Below are 19,947 nucleotides of genomic sequence, written 5' to 3'. Positions count from 1 at the left end.
AATAATAATCGCACTTAGGGTATGCTTGTGGAATAATGTCAAACTATAAGTAGAAGAACAATAGAGAGATAGAATAATGATGACACCAACGTTTTCAGTTGTGTGTTTGACAAGGCCATGTTATAAGAATTGTTTTCAGTATTTTGACTGGATACAATTTTGTCTAATCTGTATTTTGATCTTCGTGGCGATTAATTTGTGTTAAGAGCTACGACAGGTCATAGATTTGTACCGTTAGCGGAAGAGTAAAAGGGTACAATCTGTAGACATTCTTATTTTAGGTTTTAGAGAATATATAGATGTTTGTTTGAGGAAGAAGAATCCCCAATAAAAGCCTTTTCACCTATTTTGGGATTTTACCTGACTCGTTTTTCTTCTAGTTACAGATTTTACCTGACTCTTGTTTTTCTTAAATCAAATTTTCTTCTCAATCTAAACCTTTTGTCTCTCTCCCTCTCAAGGAAGGGGTTCCAATTGTTGTTGCATTTTCCGGTAGGAATGTATTGAAGAAAGAGAGGGACGTTATAAAATGGCTAGTAGCGGAAAGGGGGAGAAGATATTGGTTTCGGTAAGGGTAAGGCCGCAGAATGAGAAGGAGAAGGCGAGGAATGATATATGTGATTGGGAATGTGTAAACAACACAACAATAATATGCAACAATAATTTGCCTGAGAGATCTCTCTTCCCCTCCACATATACATTTGGTAGGATGTTCAGAAATATTCAAAGCTAAATTAAGCATTGTGGAATAAATATAATGATGCTAAGAAAACAAGTTTTGGATTTTTTTTACAGATAAAGTGTTTGGATTCAGTTCCCCCACGAAACAAGTCTATGAAGATGGAGCCAAGGAGGTTGCTCTTTGTGTTCTCGATGGAATCAATTGTAATGAAACACAACCTTGAATATTTCAATCTAACTTTTCTTTGTAACAATGAATTTGGTTTGACGACACATTTGGTTTTGCAGCAAGCATTTTCGCATATGGACAGACAAGTAGTGGGAAGACATACACAATGAGTGGCATCACTGAATTTGCAATGGATGACATTTTTTGTTACATTCAAAAGGTTTGAACAAAAACCCTGCGGCATTGATATGATCTATATTTCTCTCCGTCTCGTAGTTCTTCCTACATAAGTACCATAAAACAAACACTCTTTTTTTTTTTTTTTTTCATTTTCTTCAGCATACAGAACGTGAATTCACTCTCAAATTCTCTGCAATCGAGATCTACAATGAAGCTGTAAGGGATCTCCTAAGTGGGGATAATAATCCACTGAGGCTTCTCGATGATCCAGAGGTACACATCACTTGTGTTTTGACTTTTGATACTATGCTACTCAATCTATCATATTTTGTTAGACTCACTCATCTCCATCCGCTTGCTTTACCAGAGAGGAACCGTCGTTGAGAAACTTATTGAGGAGACCATCCAAGACAGAACACATCTAGAGGAACTTCTTACAGTCTGTGAGAGTAAGTAACACGCCAGGCTTACTAATATTTCAATTAAGTTGAACGTTAACTAATGTACCAGTGTTGTTGCAGCTCAGAGGAAGATTGGAGAAACTTCTTTGAATGAAACAAGCTCAAGATCACATCAAATACTCCGGCTGGTACTCTTAATCAATCCATCCCTTTTCCTTTGGTTCCAACTTTTCATTCTCGCTATGCTAAACGATGCATTTCCTGCAGACAATAGAAAGCACTGGTCGAGAATATTCTCCTGACAACTCCAGCACTCTTGCAGCGTCTGTGGTATTGTACAATTATTGTTTTAGATTGACTGATATTTTAACCTTTTTCTTTCTCTGATGACAATATTTTTTTATTCTTTGCTTCTCAAGTGCTTCGTTGATCTGGCTGGAAGTGAACGTGCCTCTCAGACTTTATCTGCTGGTACAAGATTGAAAGAAGGTTGTCATATAAACAGGAGTTTACTTACTCTTGGAACAGTCATCCGCAAACTAAGGTTCGGTTATATGTCATTAGCAAAATCCTCTTCTACAAAAATAGTGGTATTTTAACAGACAGTGTAATTATTTCGAAGTGCAGTAAAGGTAAAAACGGGCACATACCGTTTCGAGACTCAAAGCTTACTCGGATCCTTCAGAACTCTTTGGGAGGAAATGCGAGAACAGCTATCATATGCACAATGAGCCCTGCACGTAGTCATGTTGAACAGTCGAGAAACACCCTTCTCTTTGCAATCTGCGCTAAAGAGGTGACAACAAATGCTCAGGTCAATCTAGTTGTATCTGAGAAGGCTTTGGTGAGGCAATTGCAAAAAGAACTGGCTCGAATGGAGAATGAGTTGAAGAATCTAGGATCTGCTTCTGGAGACTCTGACTTCTATTCTTTGCTGAAACAGAAAGAGGAAGTGATTGCAAAAGTGATTCCACTCTCTTTGAATGCTTCTTTAATATAATACATTGCTCTCCTTTTCCCACTAAGAAATCTATTTAATTCTTGAAACTTCTGACCATAAACTGCAGATGGAGGAACAAATGAAAGAATTAAAATGGCAACGTGATGTAGCTCAATCCCAGGTGGAGAATTTACTTAAATCATCAGCAGAAGAGCGGTCTTCTAGGATGGATGAACAATCCATGTTTAGCTCCATGGATTTTGATGCTGATCTCCGAAGAAGAAGCTATGATTTAACAGATCTTGGAGAACCTAGTATCATCAATAACTTAACCAAGAGGAACTTTGAGTTTTTGGAAAATACTGAAGATGATTTCCTGCTTGATGATAATACGCCTCAATTTCCGAGACATAACATGTACGATGGCTGGGAGGAGATGGTTCAAATAACTGACGAGAAACTGGAAGATGTGTGCAAAGAAGTTAGATGCATTGAACCTGAAGCTGAGCTGAGTAGTGGACAACCATCAGCAGTCAAAAGCCATGTCTCATTAGACGACATAGTTGATAAGAAAGCTATCTCTGAAGTTCTCTCACCTAGGAAGGAAGAAACATTACCAACTCTAGATTACGGAGAAAGCTATAACTCTATGGGTAATGAGAAAGCCGAGAATGAAGACGTGGAAAGTAGCACACCTACAGAAAAGGAAGAACCCTTATCAGCTCTGGAACAAAGCTATAACTCTTCTACGGGTAATGAGAAAGCTGAGAATGAAGACATGGATATAAGCACACCTCCAGAGAAGGAAGAAACTATATCAGCTCTGGGATACGAACAAAGCTATAACTCTTCTATGGGTAATGAGAAAGAAAAGAATGAAGACGTGGAAATTAGCACACCTACAGAAATGGAAGAACCTTTATCAGCTCTGGAATACGAACGAAGCTATAACTCTTCTATGGGTAATGAGAAAGCAGAGGATGAAGACATGAAAATTAGCACATCTGCAGGAAAGGAAAATGTTGACTTATCCTTGATAACTATAGATGTAGAGTTGTGTCTAGACGCTAAGCCTGAGACATATGAGTTAAATATAAAGAACTCGGATTTGGAGATGGACTCATCAGTTGAAGCTCAAGAATCACAAGAATTGGTAAAAGAAGACGAACAAATGAAGAAAGCAGAAAGGGAAATGAGTCCTTCCACAACGCAAGCTGAGCAGTGCTCAAATAAAGAAGAAAATGCTCTGTCAGAACAACAATCAAAGGAAGACTGTGAATTGAATTCACTCCCTACGAAGAAGCAATCAGAAGAGACAGTCGAAGTGGAGTTAACACCCGATGATGCTAAGTTAGATGAGGATGTGACATCTGGAGATAAGTGGGAGAGAGAACTGCATCAAGACACCAACAGAGATTACAACGAATCATCTGTCTGCAAAAATATTGGGACAGATGATATTGACAACAACACGTCTTATATGGCTTTGAAAGAAAAAGTTAAGGAGATGCAGAAGAAGATTGAATACCTTATGAGCATGCACACAGCAGAACAACAACAGTCACCATCCTTTAGAAGAGAACTTAGGAGTCCAGAATATTTTACTACCAAAAGAAGCCGAAGTTGCAGAGAGAATCTCTTGAGTGTTAGGTCTCCTCATTGGTTTGAGAATTTGGAAGTTAATAATAACACATCACCTACCTGGAGGATGATGGAGCTAAAAGCGTCTCCTGGAAGACCAATAAGCAAGACTTCCAACACTTCGAGCGTTTCCTTTGATTCAGGGAGTTCAACCTCCATTGATGCGCGTAGCCTGAAAGACTATGATCCTGAGACAGGCAATAGCTTCCATGAATTTGTAGCAGGGCTTGAAGAAATGGCAAAGCAGCACCACTCAATTGACTCAACACCGGATCTAGATTTTGGGATTTCATATGCCCCCACAAGAACCCAAAATATGGAGATCAGACCGGAAAGCCCTACATATAGCATTAGAGGAAACAAGAATGCATTGCCACATCCTCAGGATATAAATGAGGGAACCACAGATGCCACCAATAATCAATCAGAGAGAGAGCAGGCTGATGATTTGGTAAGTCAAAAAATTCTTTTCTAAGGGAGACAAAATTTTGTGTCGTTTCTCAACAGTTCGGATGATCACCAAATGCAGGTTGAAGAAGAAAAACCTAAGGAAACAGATTTTACAGCGGCTTCCCTGGAGAAACTACAGATAGCATCTAATGGACAACATTCAACCAATTCTTCAGACTTCGAGAGACAACGAAGGCAAATAATTGAGCTTTGGGGAGTGTGCAATGTACCATTGGTTCATAGAACCTACTTCTTCTTGCTCTTCAAAGGCGATCCTTCTGACTATGTTTATATGGAAGTTGAACTTAGAAGGCTCTCTTTTCTGAAGCAGACGATGTCTAATGACATGGAAGCATCAAGGTTTTTCCTGGAACATTTTTTCAACAAGTCTCATCAATATCAATCATTTAGCCATATTATGCTAACCAGTTCCTTTGGTTTCTAATCAGGATACAAACAGTGAAGGCGCTCACACGCGAAAAGGAATGGCTTTCCAAACAAATACCAAAGAAGTTTCCATGGAGCCAAAGAATAGAACTTTACCAAAAATGGGGTGTGGAGGTGAACTCAAAGCAGAGAAGCCTGCAGGTGGCGAACAAATTGTGGACCAACACCCAAGACATGGAACACATAAAAGAGAGTGCTTCTCTTGTGGCTAAGCTGCTTGGATTTGTTGAGCCAAGTCGAATGCCAAAGGAAATGTTTGGCCTCAGCTTGTTACCTAGAACCGAGAACGTAAAAACATCTGGCTGGAGATTTACCAAATCCTTCTCTAGAGCACGTTTGACCTGATGATAAGTAGCACACGTTTATTCTACATAAACCAGACAGGAGTCTCCAAACTGATCCTTATATTGTGAAAGGCTTGCATGTAAGATAAGTCAAAGTTCCGGACATAATTTGTACCTGATTGCGAAAGAATTCATATTTTATCACTCATGTTATAGAATAGATCAAGGATGAGGATGTGCCAATAACGTTACTTTTTTTGTGTTCATTTATAAACACTAACTTAGAGAGAAAATTTACAAAACAAAGAGAATATTGCAAGCTTAAGTATGCTATATAGCATATTATGATGCAAGAACAGAGCCCTCAGTGATTTTCCACCCTGACTTGGACCAGAAGACTTCGTATCTTGTTGTGTAGGTTCTGACATCTGTGGCATTGTTTTCTGGATGAACCAAATCAGATAGACAAGCAGACTCCTCCAGAGTTGCTTCCACCAGAGCACGGGTTCCATCTGCTGAGACTGTCACACTGTCAACAGACAGTTTCAACAGTGTATAATCATAAACCAACCCAAGCTGCGCAGTTTCAGCTGCTCTGTCAGTCCATATCTTCATCATTCGCCCATCCAAAACCTATAAATAACCAGAATCATAAAAGGCACCAGGCAAGTTCCAAACACTACAACCAGGTCAACAGCTTTCGCATCATCGATTGAATTGCGGATCTATTCCCTTACCTCTGGCAACATTTCTATGCGGTGATCATGCCCAAAAGCCTGAGACTTTATCTTCTGCCACTTGGAGACTATACTCTCTGCAGTCCTAGCATCCATTCTGGGAAGTGCTTCTGAATCCTCAGTTCTCGCTGCCCCTAAATTAGAAAAAAATTGTACAAAGCCACAGTAAGATATGTGATCCTACGTTATCCTAAACAGATATATTGATAGTGAAATAGACATTTCTGTAAACAGATATATTGATAGTGAAATAGACATTTCTGTCTACAGTTTCATCAAAAAATTCAAGCAGTAACTTGTTAATCTCGGTACTACATTTGGGACGTGTGTAAGTAAATGAATAACTTTCTTTCTTGTCAAGAAATTGGAATAGTTTTGAAAAACTCCAGGGGCAACTCAATTATCTTGGGAACTATGTTCTAAGCTCACAAAACATTATTATTTTGAGTAATGAACTTAAATGAAAACTGCATCGTCTAACCATACCTATGGTAGCAATGTCAGATTCCATAGAAGAAGCCATATCCTTGCGTTGAAAAGATGAGCTGCTTCTTAGAGGCAAATACTTCTGGGTGAATAGTAAAATCATTCCAATAGCCACACCAGCAGCTAGGATCTTCACACTTGCCTCTTTTACCATATCGGCAATGGACTTATCAACAGTAACTGCATCAGTGCTACTCTTTGAGACCCCACCTTGAACTACATAATCGTATGTATCAACGTTCTCAGAGGGTCTTTCGTTTTCTGTAATAAAGACAGCAGGCTCACCATCATGGCCTACGTTGTTGCCAACAAGATCTACACTATACACCGTCTCCTGCGCATCCTTGGGTTCATCTGAGGTTCTATCTGCATAGCGAGAAGGAAAAACTTTCTGCAGTGCCTGCAAAGCACTAGCTTTCACATGCTCGGCTCCCATCCTTGCCATTGCTGCAGCAGCAGCTAAAGGAGAACCCTGAACTACCTCCACTCTTTCCAAGTAACTCAAAACCATGGGATCATCATAATAGTCCCCAAGTTTAAAATTTTTATCTTTGGTGTCTCTGAACTTAGGAAAGACAACCCCTGCCAACCAGGTTTCCAACAATTTGCAGAGTCCAGGGAGATCATCATTGTCATCACGATTTGAATTTTCGAATACAAACTCCACAATAGCTGGATTCCTATATTGTGAATCCTCACTGTCTAAGCCCAACCAAGTACGGCATTCATCAACTTTGCCTAAAAGCAGCGCACAGAGTCCCCTTTCCAGACCAAAGTCTATCTCCCAATTATTCCGTGTATCATACAACATCGCAGGAATCTCCATAGCCATTACTTTAGCCTGCTGAAGTTGCTCGAATTGTCTATCAGCATCCTGTAACAGGCGTGGCTTCTTACCTATAAAAGCTTGAGCCACAAGCGCAAGTGCAACTTCATAAACTTCAAATGACTCGGCTGGAATATTGCTCGGAGTAGCTACAAAAAGATCAACCTACAACCCAAGGACATATATTAGAATGGGGAACTTAGTTGAGTCGTTATAAAGAAAGAAGAAAAGGTATCGAATTGTACACCTGCTCAACAGCTGTCATTCGTAAAAAAGCCTCATTCATAAACTTTTCACGGGTTAAACCCCCAACAAGTGCTGATGCTCCACCTCCTCCAACAGACCACAAAATATTGCGTACACCTCTTAAACCATTTACTCTTTTTTCTGCGTACTCATCACCAAGCGGTAAGCCAAGAAGCTCCAATACATAACGTGGAGTGATCTCTTCCAAAGTCTCATCAATTTGTGCACGTAAATCTGGTGCAAGGCTACTTGCTCCTTCCTCCTACACAAAACTCAAGAACAAAGCATCAATCAAAGTGAGTTCTTATAACTCCCCCGAAAACTAACGCACCCAAATTCATCACACTATCCAAAAACAAGTAAAATTACCTGTAAAAGCTTCAGAGCTTCCTCAACGAACTCATAACCAGTAATAAAATCAGGTGGATCCAATGCCATGGCCTCCCTAGAGATATCTAGAAACGCAAGCGCCATAACTAAAACAACATCTTGCTTAAACGACTTAGGCAACCTCTCCTTAAGCAGAGCTTCTCCTACTCGAAGAACAACCTCAGTCTCACCAGCTTCTTGCAATACACAGAGAGCACCAGGAACCTTCAGTAGATATCCAAAGAGAACATGATAAAGTTGTTTCCTTTATCCACTTAAGGAATCAAAACAGAGAAAGATTAATTCCAAATTGAATAGAAATTACCTTTTCCCAAGGAACCTCGGTGATGACTGTAGCTTCCTCATCATCAACAAGACCTTCATTGTACTCTCTTCTAGACCGAGGATTCGACAGAGTTTCACAAGCAGCTTGAAGAATCTGTCTCCGGCTGATCAAAGCGTCGTCACTAAAACCAAATTGAGGCGGTTTCGAAACCCTAGCTTCGAATGCCCTTCTGATTCCATCAGTTAAGAAATGCGTTTGAGCTCCCAATACCTGGTAGAAATCGATGGGAATGGGAACGTGTCGTTCGGGACGATCAATAGATGGTGGCGGAGAGACGAGAGTGGCGGTGGCGACGGAGGAGGAAGAATCGGAGGAGAAATTGAAGTCGGAGAGAAGACGGTCGGCCCATTTGCTGGCGGAACAGATAGTAGTAGTAGTAGTGGAGGTGTTATGGCTACGCCGGAGCTTCGTCGTCGCCGGTGGTAGTCTACATAATTGGAATGGGAAGAGGCCAATGCCGACGTGACTCAGAGCTTCCATGGGAGAGTCTTTTTGGGTCCTCTCTCTAATTACGAAATTTCATTTTCTTTGTTTGTTTGTTTTCATATACCGAAGAAAGAGGGGTCGGTCGTTTAGGGTTTATGGTACTTTTGTTTATGATTATTAATTTTTTTATAGGAAATGGTGAAATTTTAATTGTGGAGTCCGTATTAGACCTATTTTGAAAAGTAATTATAAAAGTAGACACTTTTAGGATTAGGCTAATGGACTGGCCTGCTCTGGCTCAATAGTTGAAAAAAAAAAAAGTAGACACTTTTGTTAAAAAATTTGAATAATATGCACTTTTTAACTTTTGTTGTATAGTAATTGGAAATGGCCAACTATACAATTTTGAACCAAAAAGAAAAAAAAAAAGGGGGAATAAAAATCAGTACTACAGTATTGCATTGTATAAATTATTTTCAAATTTACGATTAAATTTAATTTGTAATGATTTCTCGTGAAATATTTTCATAGTATTTCATGGTTGAAGAATGTCAACATATTCAAATTTAAAAAATTGTGAGGTACTCGGATTTTAAATTGTGATTTATGAATAATAATTTGCAAGATATTATAAATATGAAATAATAATTGTATATGTAGCATAATTATCAAATTTATATTAACAATATATTGAATATGATGGTTTTTCGTTTGGTAATATTTTAAATTCAAATTACATATTATAGTATGTTTTACACATTATTTTATGTTTTCTATATTGTGTTGTAGCAGATGTTTTATATAAATAATCATTTATTTTATTTTCTCATAAATAATAATTTAATATATTATTAAGAAATATTCAGGAAAAAAATCTAATTCCAAAAAACTATATATAAACATACAGAAAATGATAAATCCCTACTATTAATTAAAAAGTCGTTTATAAAATAAAAATTACTTTTCTAAAAAATTACATCACAATGTTATTGGAAACATGGCAAATTAATTGATTCTCAAAAGGGGTAAAAATGTTTACCCATATGTTATTCGGATAAACGTGCAGGTTACTAGGTCTGATCTTATATTTTCTCTCTTTTTTACTTATCTCTCAAAGATTTAAAGATAATTTAGTTCCGCCATCTATTCTGAGAACTAGAAATGGTCTGGTAGTTAAATAAAATGAGACTTGTGTCAAAGGTACCAAGATTGATTTCACTTGATGCCAAATTACTAAAAAAAAATTTGTTTTATTTGGTTCTCTATTTGTTTAATTGAAAAGTCGTTTATAAAAGAAACATTACTTTTCTAAAAAACTAGGTGCTTCCCTACGCAACGCGTGGGTTGTGGTGTAGTTGGCACTTTATTGTTTTTTTTTTTGTCTTTTTTCGTTTTCTCTTTTGTATTATTTCGTTTTAATCCCCCTTTTAATAAAAGGGAAGTACACAACTTCTTTTTGGTAGACTTTATAAAAAATATAAATGGTTACAAATGCATAAAAATAGGTTATATATAGGATATACATTGACCCTATACTCTTCATAAGATAATAAATGATAAGATAATAAATGATAAACAAGTTAGTAAAGGAGATAAAATATACTCAGTTATTTCAAACGATAAACAACTTAGTAAGGGAATAAAATATACTCAGTATCATAAAATGGAATAAAATCTTGCTAAACAATCTCAAACCGAAAAATGACAATACTTTCTCAGTTTACCATGCTAAACAATCTCAAACCCTACAAGAATTCATGGTGTATTAGAGCTAAAATACTGCATACTTGGACACACTATTCCAAGGATGTTGGTATGTCATTTGAAATGGTTCTCTCGGATGAAGATGTAAGTATTGTGTTTCAGCATGATCCTAATTATTTATTAGTATAACGTGATTCTTTGAGAGTAGTATGCAATATTATGAAAAAAAAAGCTTATATATTTGATACTTCTTACTATAGGGTAACAAGATTCAAGCAGCAGTGAAGAAAGAGGGTGTTTCAAAATTTAGGAAACATCTCACAAAAGGGGATTGGAAAGTGATTGAGGAATTTTCAGTCAGTAAAGTCACTGGACAATATCGGTCAACAAAAAATCCTTACAAAATTAATTTTTTGTATACAACAGAGGTTTCCCCTTCAGATCCTATGTCCAATAATATATGGCTTGATTTGGTTAACTTTAACAAAATTAACCACAATACCTTAGATCTAAATTATTTGGTCGGTAAGTAAACCTTACTTATTGTTTACTTAGCTATTATTCTAATGTTTTTATTTGATTTGTTTAAAAAGTAATATTCGATTTTGTAAATGTAGATGTTATTGGACAGTTGGTGAACGTGAGAGACGTAGAGCTTCTCGATGTCAATGGAACCCCAAGGAAAAAGCTTGATTTCCAATTACGAGATGTTGAGTAAGTCAATTCATTATTTTCTACTATAGCCATATTAAAAAATTACGTAAAGCTCTACATCACATTACAATGCAAATCTGTTTGAAATTCGAATACAGGAATAACATCCTCAACTGTACTGTTTGGGGAAAATGGACCGACCAAGTGAAAGAGATATCTAAAGAATTTGTTGGTGGGATGGTCATTTGTTTAATTCGATGGGGCAAAGTAGTAGAGTATAAAGGTTAGTAATACTTACATCTTTAAAGGTTAGTAATACACACATTAAATGTCCCTTCAATTGATCATACTCTTTTATGTGGATTTTGAAATAGGTGTGAGGAGTGTGGCTACTTCTTTTGATGCATTTGATGTATGGTTTAACCCTGACATACCAGAGGCAGTGGATTTCAAAAATATGTAAGCAATTTGAGACCCTTAAAATATCAGTTCGTTTCATTAGATAAGCAGAAACAGTAATGGAATATATCTCAGGTTACCTGCGGATGGTATTGCCTTATTCATGTTGGGACCTAAACCGAAATTTCATTCCCGGAAAATAACGGATGAAATGGCAAATCTGCTTCTATGGAGAACAATATCAGAGCTTCGTGACTCTTATGAGGTGAAGGGTAAATTGCATTAATCGTGTATTATAATAAAACATGTCTTTATAGATTCTAATGCAATAATGTCCTGGACAACAGCCTGATGCATATAATTTGGGTTTCTAAACATATCACCACACATGTTATAAAAAAAAAGACAAACAACAAACATGATCATTTTTACAAAATAAAATTTGAAAATACAACACTTTAAACAAAATTAAATTATAAACGAAAAGATTTCAATCCGTGCTGTAGCACGGGTCCAATTCTAGTTAGGCATATACGGGCTTTGCCGTCACTTTTATTTATACACTATATGTTTATACCATTTCGTTCAGATGTGTATAATTGTGGCGTTTATTTTTTATGAATTATGAAGATGTTGTTTCTTGCTTTTGAGGATCCAATCTTATCATTGACTGATATTGTTTCCAATACATTTATTGTATTATAGATTTTCTAATTAACTGCTTATGTAAACCCTTCATACGTTGATGTTGCAATAATAAGTTATTTTTTTAAAAATATCTTCCGTGTAAGTGATTACGTTTGTATGCCCATGTTTTGGTCTAATATCAATAAGATCGTTTCTGTTTTTCTTTAGTTGGCTTTGAAACCAATATTGAGTTAAGCGAATAATGGGTTAAAATATGGTGTTAATAAGTAATATAAATTCTTATGTATATATATTGTATATATGTGACTATAAATTTAGCTAACTAAAAAATTATGTAATATTTAAATACAATCTTGAACATATATATATATATATATTTTTTTTTTTTGTGGGAGGAATGTATGAAATTATTGGATAGAAGTTATTTTTGAGTTAAATGACCTTTAATATCTTTAAAGTGAGTTAAATATTAATAAATTTTTATATGTGTCTTGACTTTTTTTAAAAGGAATACCAAGTGTTTCCTTCCAAATTTGAAGTGATATAGTATTTTAGTTTTTTTATATGATTTTATGAACTTCAATGTAAAGTTTTTCAAAGTAATAAGTACACTCACTGATTGAATTATAAAATTTGGAGAAATATTTATTTCGTTTAATCATCTGCTCTTTTAAATAAATTAAATAAGTATGTTGTTATTCTTACAAATAGGACAACATATATTATAGTTTAACCATGGAGTTAAGCAATGGAAATGGAACTTGTGATTGCAAGACAAAATGTTTATATGTTACACATTGATCGTTTAAAAATGAATAGGAACATCTAATTCTCAAATAAAGTTGATTGTTTTGTTAAAACCAACATATGTGAATTTAAATTTAACTATGCAAATTTAAAAAATAAATATGAATAGATTAGAAAGGCAAAAAATATAAAAGAAATATTTTTTTATAGAAATAAAATAAAAATTGAAAACAATGTTAAATATATATAATACTTTCTACATTAAAATATAGAATCAAACTCTTACAAGTTACAACACATATGAGATATAACAACATTTGATATTGGTAGGAGAGGAGGAGAGAATGTTTACTATAAAATGCTAATCCAAATTAGATAATGGAGATGAATCTTTAAAAAATAGAACAATGTAATATCTATATATATATATATATATATATATATATATAATACTTTCTAAATTAAAATATAGAATCAAACTCTTACAACACATATGAGATATAACAACATTTGATATTGGTGGGAGAGGAAGAGGGAATGATTACTTATAAGATAATAATCCAAATTAGATAAAGGAGATAAATCTTTTAAAATAAGAACAATGTAAAATATATATCATGTAGTCTCTAAAATTAAAATTTAGCATTAACAATTTACAATGATATTTCATTTTTTTTTTACAACCCATACAACAAAAATAAGAAATCAAAAATAACAAAAAAAAAATGAAAAATGATTTGAGGTATTGTAGAAGAGAATGAGAGAATGTGAAAATGAGATAGTAAAAGAATGTCAATATGAGAGAATGATAGATTGAGAGAATGCTTATTTATATGATAAGAAATGATGGAAGTTACATTTAGAACTATGGAGTTACAATAGTAATTTATTGTGTTTGAATAAAATTGAGTGGTAGAATATGATTAATGCATAATTTATTTTATTTTCAGTTATAATTTTATTTTAATGTGTGAGTTAAATGTATTGTGTTTATTTGATCTTAAATATTATATAAAGCAATTAGAAAGCAAATAAAAAAAATAAAAAAAAATTAGAAAACATTAAATGAAAATCAACCAATAAAGAGAGACCAAAACCTTACTTTTATATATATGATATATTGCTTTAAACTTTGAAATGAGAAATATATTATAAAAAATAATTTTACATGAGAAATATATTAATTTAGCTAACCAAAATATGAATATAAGTTTAGCCAACCAAAATAAATAAAAAATATTAAAATTTAACCAAAAATAATTTCTCTTGAAAGATAATAAGTTAGTAGGAGGAATGAATTAATGTACAATTATTGGATAGGAGTTACATTTGAGTTAAATGGAGTTACATGTCTTTAATTATAAATAAATATTTTAATTTTTTATAACCTAAAATAAAAGGAATACCAAGTGGCTGAATCAAAATTCACATGATTTGGTTGTTTGTTGATATAAACTCAACACTTACACATAATATTTCAAAATAAAAAATATTACTTTTTAAGTGACAAACTAAATTAGTTTTCTTATAAAATTATATGAATTCTTCAATCTCAAAATTTTTAAAATCCCAAGGATAACTTATATTTTTTTGGTTTTCACTCATCAATTTAATTTATAATGCTAGATTTCATACTAATGGTTTCATCTTTAGAGAATTTAGTGAAATGATATTTTTAAAATTATATTTTATTTTTATATTTAAGTTCCAGTTGAATATGTTTTGTTTTTTGGATCATTTTTTATATTGATTAAAGACACAAAAAACTAATTATTTAATTATGTTCTTTTTGTTTTCAAAAACCTCAAATCATAAAAAAAATATATATATATATATATTATATTGATCTCTGCAGATTTAACAATTGGATCACAAAACAAAATAGTCTTTATAAATGGATAAATGGATAATTATATTGATCTTTAAATATTATATTGATCTTTATAAATTATTAAAAATGATACATGAATATGTGAGATAACCAGAGACATAATAGATAATTACATATGGATCATTTCAACTTTATGATCTTATTATGTGGTGAATATTGTAAGGAAGTAAGAAAATAATGACTTATAAGATGTTAATATAAAATAGAAAATGGAGATAAACATTTTAAATGATTAAAATAAATATATAAGATATACATATTATACAAACTCTAAAACTAAGCTTTTACAATGATATTTGATTTGATTTTTATAACCCATACAACAACAATAACAAAAAAAATTCAAAACAAAACAAAACAAAACAAAAAAGAGATTTGAGAGTAGTGGAAGAAGATGAGAGAATGAAAGAGTGATAGACTAAGAAAATAAGATATTGAGTATTTATAGGAAGATAAATGATGAAAAATTACATTTAGAAAAATAAGAGTTACAATTCTAATTTATTGTTTTGTTTTAATACAATTGATTAATACAACTTAGTAGAGAAATAAAGTTAATGCATAATTTATAGGGAGAAGCTATAAAGATTTCAGTTTTATATTATGTGAATTAAATGTGAAATTTAATTGTTTTAAATTTGTGTTTTAATATATTTTTTTTTTGTTAAAATTGCATTGCCAAGTGGACCAATAAGGAGAGACTGAAACTCTACTTTTATATATATGATTACATCACAATACCATTGGAAATAGGACAAATTAATTGATTCTTGAAAAGGGTAAAAACGTCAATTACCCATATCTTATTCAGATAAATGCGCGGGTTACCGGATCAGATCTTACATTTTTCTATTCTTTTACTTATCTCGCATAGCTTTAAGATAATTTAGTTCCATCATTTGTGGCAAAAAATACAAATGATCTGGTGGTTAAATATATTGAGGAATTGTGTCAAAGGTACCAAGATCGATTACACTTAGTGTCAGCTTAGTAGTTTTTTTGTTTTATTCGGTTCCCCATTTGTTTACTCTTTCTAAATTAACAAGCTTAATAGAATTTATTTTATTTTATTTTGTTACCCCATTCGCTGGCCTATTTATTATTTGTTCTTTATTTGTCTCTGTTTATTTAAAAGTAAATAAATTAGTTAAATACATGATAAATCAAAATAACCACTATAATAGTTTCCATAAATCTCAATAAAAACATCAGTTGTGATAATACGATAAATTTTTAAAAACTTGGTGTCAAATTTTGTTAAAATTATGAATATTGAAGTTTACATAAATCTCAAATATATAATCTAATTGATTTAATCGTCTATATTAATGTTTGTCTTGATAACCAAATATTCGAGATATAGATCCCGCAATTATCTCAAGTTCAGGATTTTTTTAGATTTGATTTCATGAGTTTTGAATATATCCAATCACTAATTTTGGAAAACAAATAAACTATTCATAAATTTCTTATTATCTAACCTACAAACTTAAGAATTTTTCTAGCCGACTAATTTCTGCATATTAGTACTGAACATAATTGTGATAACAATATTTTCAATCACCTAAATTTTTATGAGAATAATACGATTTTGAAAGTAACCATATTTAAAATTAAAACGGGATATTTGTGGTGAAAGAAATTGTATAAGTAAGGAATATTTGCTACCTAAGTAGTTATAATTATTAGGGAAATTATTTGATGCAATAGTAAAAGTACATAATATATTGCCCTATTTTATAACATCTTTATATTTTTTTTTTTTGTAACATCTGATTGTATGAATTATTAAACGTGTGCATTACAATGATCCTCATGGAGGAACCTTATTAGATTGTTCGGAACATAATAATGAAACTTGAAGGAATTATTATTGATTAGAGGGTCTCTTGCTAGTTGATTTGCTGCTTTGTTGCCCTCTCTTCCAATCCATGTGAACTTGATTTCTTCAAACTTTTCCTTCCAGTGTAATACTTCTCTGATCCAGTTATGCATTCCAAAATTGAAAGATTGTCTGTGTAGTAACTTTGTAAGCTCGAGACAGTCTCCTTCAAATATGACTTTGCGCAGACCTTTTATCCAACAATGTTGCATTGCTTGAATTAAGCTTTGACATTCACTCTCTAGAGCATTCTGAACTTTCTTCCCTTTTGCCTGACTTGCACCCATGTAAGTTCCACTAGATTATTTGAAATATAAACATCTTTATATTTATAGAACAAAATCTCTACTTTGGAATAATTATTTGAAAATTATAGGAAACATTTTTTTTAATCCTACTATATTAATTGAGAAGTACAAATATGAAACTAACCTTAAAAATTGTAAAAAATTACATTCAATTGCCATTAGAAAAAATTAATTAAACTTAATTAACTAATTTAAATAAATATAATTAAATAAAAAATAAAAAACATTCACATATCAAATATTAAAAAATCTGAAAAAATCTAAAAAAATATTTTCTCTCTCTAATAAATTATGGACGAAATTACGTATTTTTTTAAAAAATATATATAAACCAATCATAATTTTAAAAATTAAGATTTTATATCTAAGTATACAATATAATTATTTTTAATAACTAAATTCGAAGATTTTGTTAAGATTTCAAATTATGATTCTCCTATCATCTTTATTTTATTTTATTTACAAATTGTTTAGAACTTTCATATAATACATTTAATTAATAAAATGCATATTTTCTGCATATGTTGTGATTTGAATTTTTTAAAACGAAGATATATTACTCAATGTATGAAAATGTGTGTTTTAATTTCCACATTGGCGGGTTGGTAAAACTAAATTTATATAGATGATAAATTAATAATTTTTATTTACTCACAATTATAATATTAAAATTACTATTTTATATTTCACAAAATATGATGCAAATACAACAAATAAACAATATAAAAATGTGATAATTCCTCAAAAATAAAATACTATAATATTCTAAAATAATTAGTATTCAAATAGATTAATAGATTTACATAATAATTAAAAATAAATACTATCTCAAATAAAATAATTAAAAAAAAAACAATAAATTTTGTTATTATATTCAAAAAAATTTTAAAAATGTTCACCCGTGCTTTAAGCACGGGATATATTCTAGTAACATGTAAATGATGTCATTTATAAAAAAGAAAATATGATTTTGTAAAAAAAGAATGTGTAACAAACGGGAACGGGTAATTCAAACAATAAAAGTAATTATCTAAAATATTTTCAATCAAAAAACAAGATAAGATCATAAAATTTGGATGATTAAATTTAATTCCAACTTTCAAATATAAATGGATACGATACAGGAACATTTTTGAAAACAATTAAATATTTTTTTTGGATACTTTCAACTAACTAAATAAAAGTAAGAATTTAACGGGAAATTTGGGTATCCCGTCTAAATTTTTTACCCAATCTCTATTAATAAATATTGTCTAACGAGTAATCATTTAAATGATAGAATGAAACGGTACATGGAACAAGACGGAATGGGACGTATTTCTCGTTCTAAAGTAGATACATCTTATGCACAATAATCCAAACAAAAACTAAACTGAAATCTGATAATTGGATTTAATACCAATATTGTATAAACACATAATTTTTGTATTTAAAATAATAAAATTCTAATCTACTTTTACAAATTTATATTTTATATAAAAAATATTTTGTTCGTACTGTAGCACGGGTTACTACCTAGTTACTAAATCCCCTCTTTAATAAAACGGAAGTACACAACTTCAAATTAGTAGACTATATAATATTAATATAAGTTATAACTAAGATTAATTATTTGATAGGTTATATGGATTAATTATTTGATAGGTTATATAGATTTAGGATTGGGATCTTCTTAAAAAGGATATTCCAAAGAATAAAATAAAATCTCCAAATAATATTTAATTTATCACATATAAACAAAAAAATCTTAGAAATTAATCACTTTTCCGCAGATTACTAGTGATTTTCGATTATACTAAAAAATAAAATCTAATCTAACTTTATCAGAAAATTTTGACCGAGTAACGGGTCAAAATTTGAATATTTCTTTTGTTGAATTGTATAGTTTTATATACTATAATAAACTTTTAAATAATTTAATTTAGAATCTTTAAAAATAGTTTAATTTGATATTTTTTAAGAATATCATAAATATATGATAGATAAATATATGATAGATCAAAAAGTTAAAAATTATAAATACTCTAATTTGATTTGTTATAGCACAGATCAATAATATGTCACTATAATATGAAAAAATTTCAAGAAATATAATTTTTTGCTATAGCACGGATTAAAATTTCAAAAATATGGTCTTTGATTAAATTTAAGTTTGGAATAATGTTGTTTGGTAAGCTTTTTCGGTCACGATAATTTTGATAAACATACGTTACATATTTGATCCTAAAATTAATATGCGCTATAATATATGTTAAGTCATATAATTAACAATCAAAATGCAATTTATAATTTTAAACACTAAACAAATCAAATAAAATTAACAAAAAAAATTAATTTTTTATCACACAACTTAATCCGCGTTATACCGCGGGCCAAAGTCTAGATATACTCGAATATATTTTACAAAATAGATGTTATTTTCATAAGTTATATTCAGTATATGATTTCATGACATAGTGTTCTATCCAAAAAACTTTTAAACCAAATAAAATAATCACGGATGTTTTAAATAAAAATTATTAAATAAACATGAAGAAGGAATTTCAACCCGTGCTAGAGCACGGGTTTATATTCTAGTAAATTTAAAAGACAGTTGTATATTTTTTAATTCAATATCTTTAATTATTAGTACTTTCCAATAGCATCTCATATAATTAAATATATATAATAATCTATTCAGAAAAGGGAAAAAAAAAACATATTTAGCAATTAGCATACTGGAGATTGTAACATCTGGGAAAAGATCGAGATAGTGAATCAAAATCTCGTCTTAAAAAGGAATGTAAGAACAAATGACTTGGTAGAGATTATGTAGCTCCGATAAGATGATCTCGTAGACACTTATCTGTGAGTCAAGTAATGAAACATTATGTTGTGTATCCTTCACTAGACATGTCAGGTCGATCCGTCATCGATATCTCAATTACCTTCTTAACCGGTAGTTCAACTATTACTTTCTCTTAATCGATGGAAAACCAAAGACTTAATTCTAGAAACTTCAAACTCTTCCGAACCACAAGCCCCTCTCGGTCCCTTATTTCTCTTTTCTAATATCCAACTGAAGTCTCTAAATTCAAAACTTTTA

At 31.6% G+C, this 19,947-nt stretch overlaps 3 protein-coding genes and 1 long non-coding RNA gene across 4 annotated transcripts; 2 read left to right on the top strand and 2 right to left on the bottom strand.

The window, feature by feature from the left end:
* Positions 1-358: 358 nt before the first annotated feature.
* Positions 359-5,499, top strand: LOC104771367 (kinesin-like protein KIN-7J). Its single transcript, XM_010495883.2, has 12 exons — positions 359-704; positions 796-885; positions 970-1,070; positions 1,190-1,303; positions 1,398-1,479; positions 1,552-1,619; positions 1,699-1,761; positions 1,851-1,975; positions 2,059-2,395; positions 2,499-4,463; positions 4,542-4,822; positions 4,912-5,499. The coding sequence occupies exons 1-12, from the start codon at positions 530-532 to the stop codon at positions 5,252-5,254; spliced, it is 3,744 nt and encodes a 1,247-aa protein (XP_010494185.1). The 5' UTR covers positions 359-529; the 3' UTR covers positions 5,255-5,499.
* On the bottom strand, positions 1,538-2,209 carry LOC147919444 (uncharacterized). Its single transcript, XR_015592346.1, has 3 exons — positions 2,082-2,209; positions 1,803-1,899; positions 1,538-1,692 (listed from the first exon to the last, which is right to left on the bottom strand). It is a non-coding gene; the product is annotated as an uncharacterized LOC147919444 (long non-coding RNA).
* Positions 5,373-8,906, bottom strand: LOC109124771 (protein ACCUMULATION AND REPLICATION OF CHLOROPLASTS 6, chloroplastic). Its single transcript, XM_010495884.3, has 6 exons — positions 8,183-8,906; positions 7,858-8,082; positions 7,490-7,750; positions 6,417-7,407; positions 5,931-6,064; positions 5,373-5,826 (listed from the first exon to the last, which is right to left on the bottom strand). The coding sequence occupies exons 1-6, from the start codon at positions 8,681-8,683 to the stop codon at positions 5,536-5,538; spliced, it is 2,403 nt and encodes an 800-aa protein (XP_010494186.1). The 5' UTR covers positions 8,684-8,906; the 3' UTR covers positions 5,373-5,535.
* Positions 8,907-10,330: 1,424 nt separating this feature from the next.
* LOC147919443 (uncharacterized) lies at positions 10,331-11,672 on the top strand. The gene is made up of 6 exons (XM_087503969.1): positions 10,331-10,477; positions 10,594-10,693; positions 10,951-11,047; positions 11,146-11,270; positions 11,362-11,446; positions 11,522-11,672. Exons 1-6 carry the CDS (start codon positions 10,331-10,333, stop codon positions 11,670-11,672), a joined length of 705 nt encoding a protein of 234 aa, XP_087360095.1.
* The last annotated feature ends 8,275 nt before the right edge of the window (positions 11,673-19,947 follow it).

Source organism: Camelina sativa, chromosome 20 (assembly GCF_030686135.1).
Source record: "Camelina sativa cultivar CO46 ecotype springtype chromosome 20, ASM3068613v1".
NCBI lineage: Eukaryota > Viridiplantae > Streptophyta > Magnoliopsida > Brassicales > Brassicaceae > Camelina > Camelina sativa.
Note: the sequence above shows the minus strand (reverse complement) of the source record. Positions and strands in the feature narration are given on the sequence as shown.

Bases quoted from the DNA above. Each gene is read 5' to 3' on its own strand.
- LOC104771367 (XM_010495883.2), top strand. From the start codon at position 530: ATGGCTAGTAGCGGAAAGGGGGAGAAGATATTGGTTTCGGTAAGGGTA. The intron at 1,480-1,551 runs GTAAGTAACACG...GTGTTGTTGCAG, and splicing joins ACTTCTTACAGTCTGTGAGA to CTCAGAGGAAGATTGGAGAA. The intron at 1,976-2,058 runs GTTCGGTTATAT...TTCGAAGTGCAG, and splicing joins ACAGTCATCCGCAAACTAAG to TAAAGGTAAAAACGGGCACA.
- LOC109124771 (XM_010495884.3), bottom strand. From the start codon at position 8,683: ATGGAAGCTCTGAGTCACGTCGGCATTGGCCTCTTCCCATTCCAATTA. The intron at 7,408-7,489 runs GTGTACAATTCG...CTTGGGTTGTAG, and splicing joins GAATGACAGCTGTTGAGCAG to GTTGATCTTTTTGTAGCTAC. The intron at 5,827-5,930 runs GTAAGGGAATAG...GGTTATTTATAG, and splicing joins GCATAGAAATGTTGCCAGAG to GTTTTGGATGGGCGAATGAT.
- LOC147919443 (XM_087503969.1), top strand. From the start codon at position 10,331: ATGACAATACTTTCTCAGTTTACCATGCTAAACAATCTCAAACCCTAC. The intron at 10,478-10,593 runs GTAAGTATTGTG...TTCTTACTATAG, and splicing joins TGGTTCTCTCGGATGAAGAT to GGTAACAAGATTCAAGCAGC. The intron at 11,271-11,361 runs GTTAGTAATACT...ATTTTGAAATAG, and splicing joins CAAAGTAGTAGAGTATAAAG to GTGTGAGGAGTGTGGCTACT.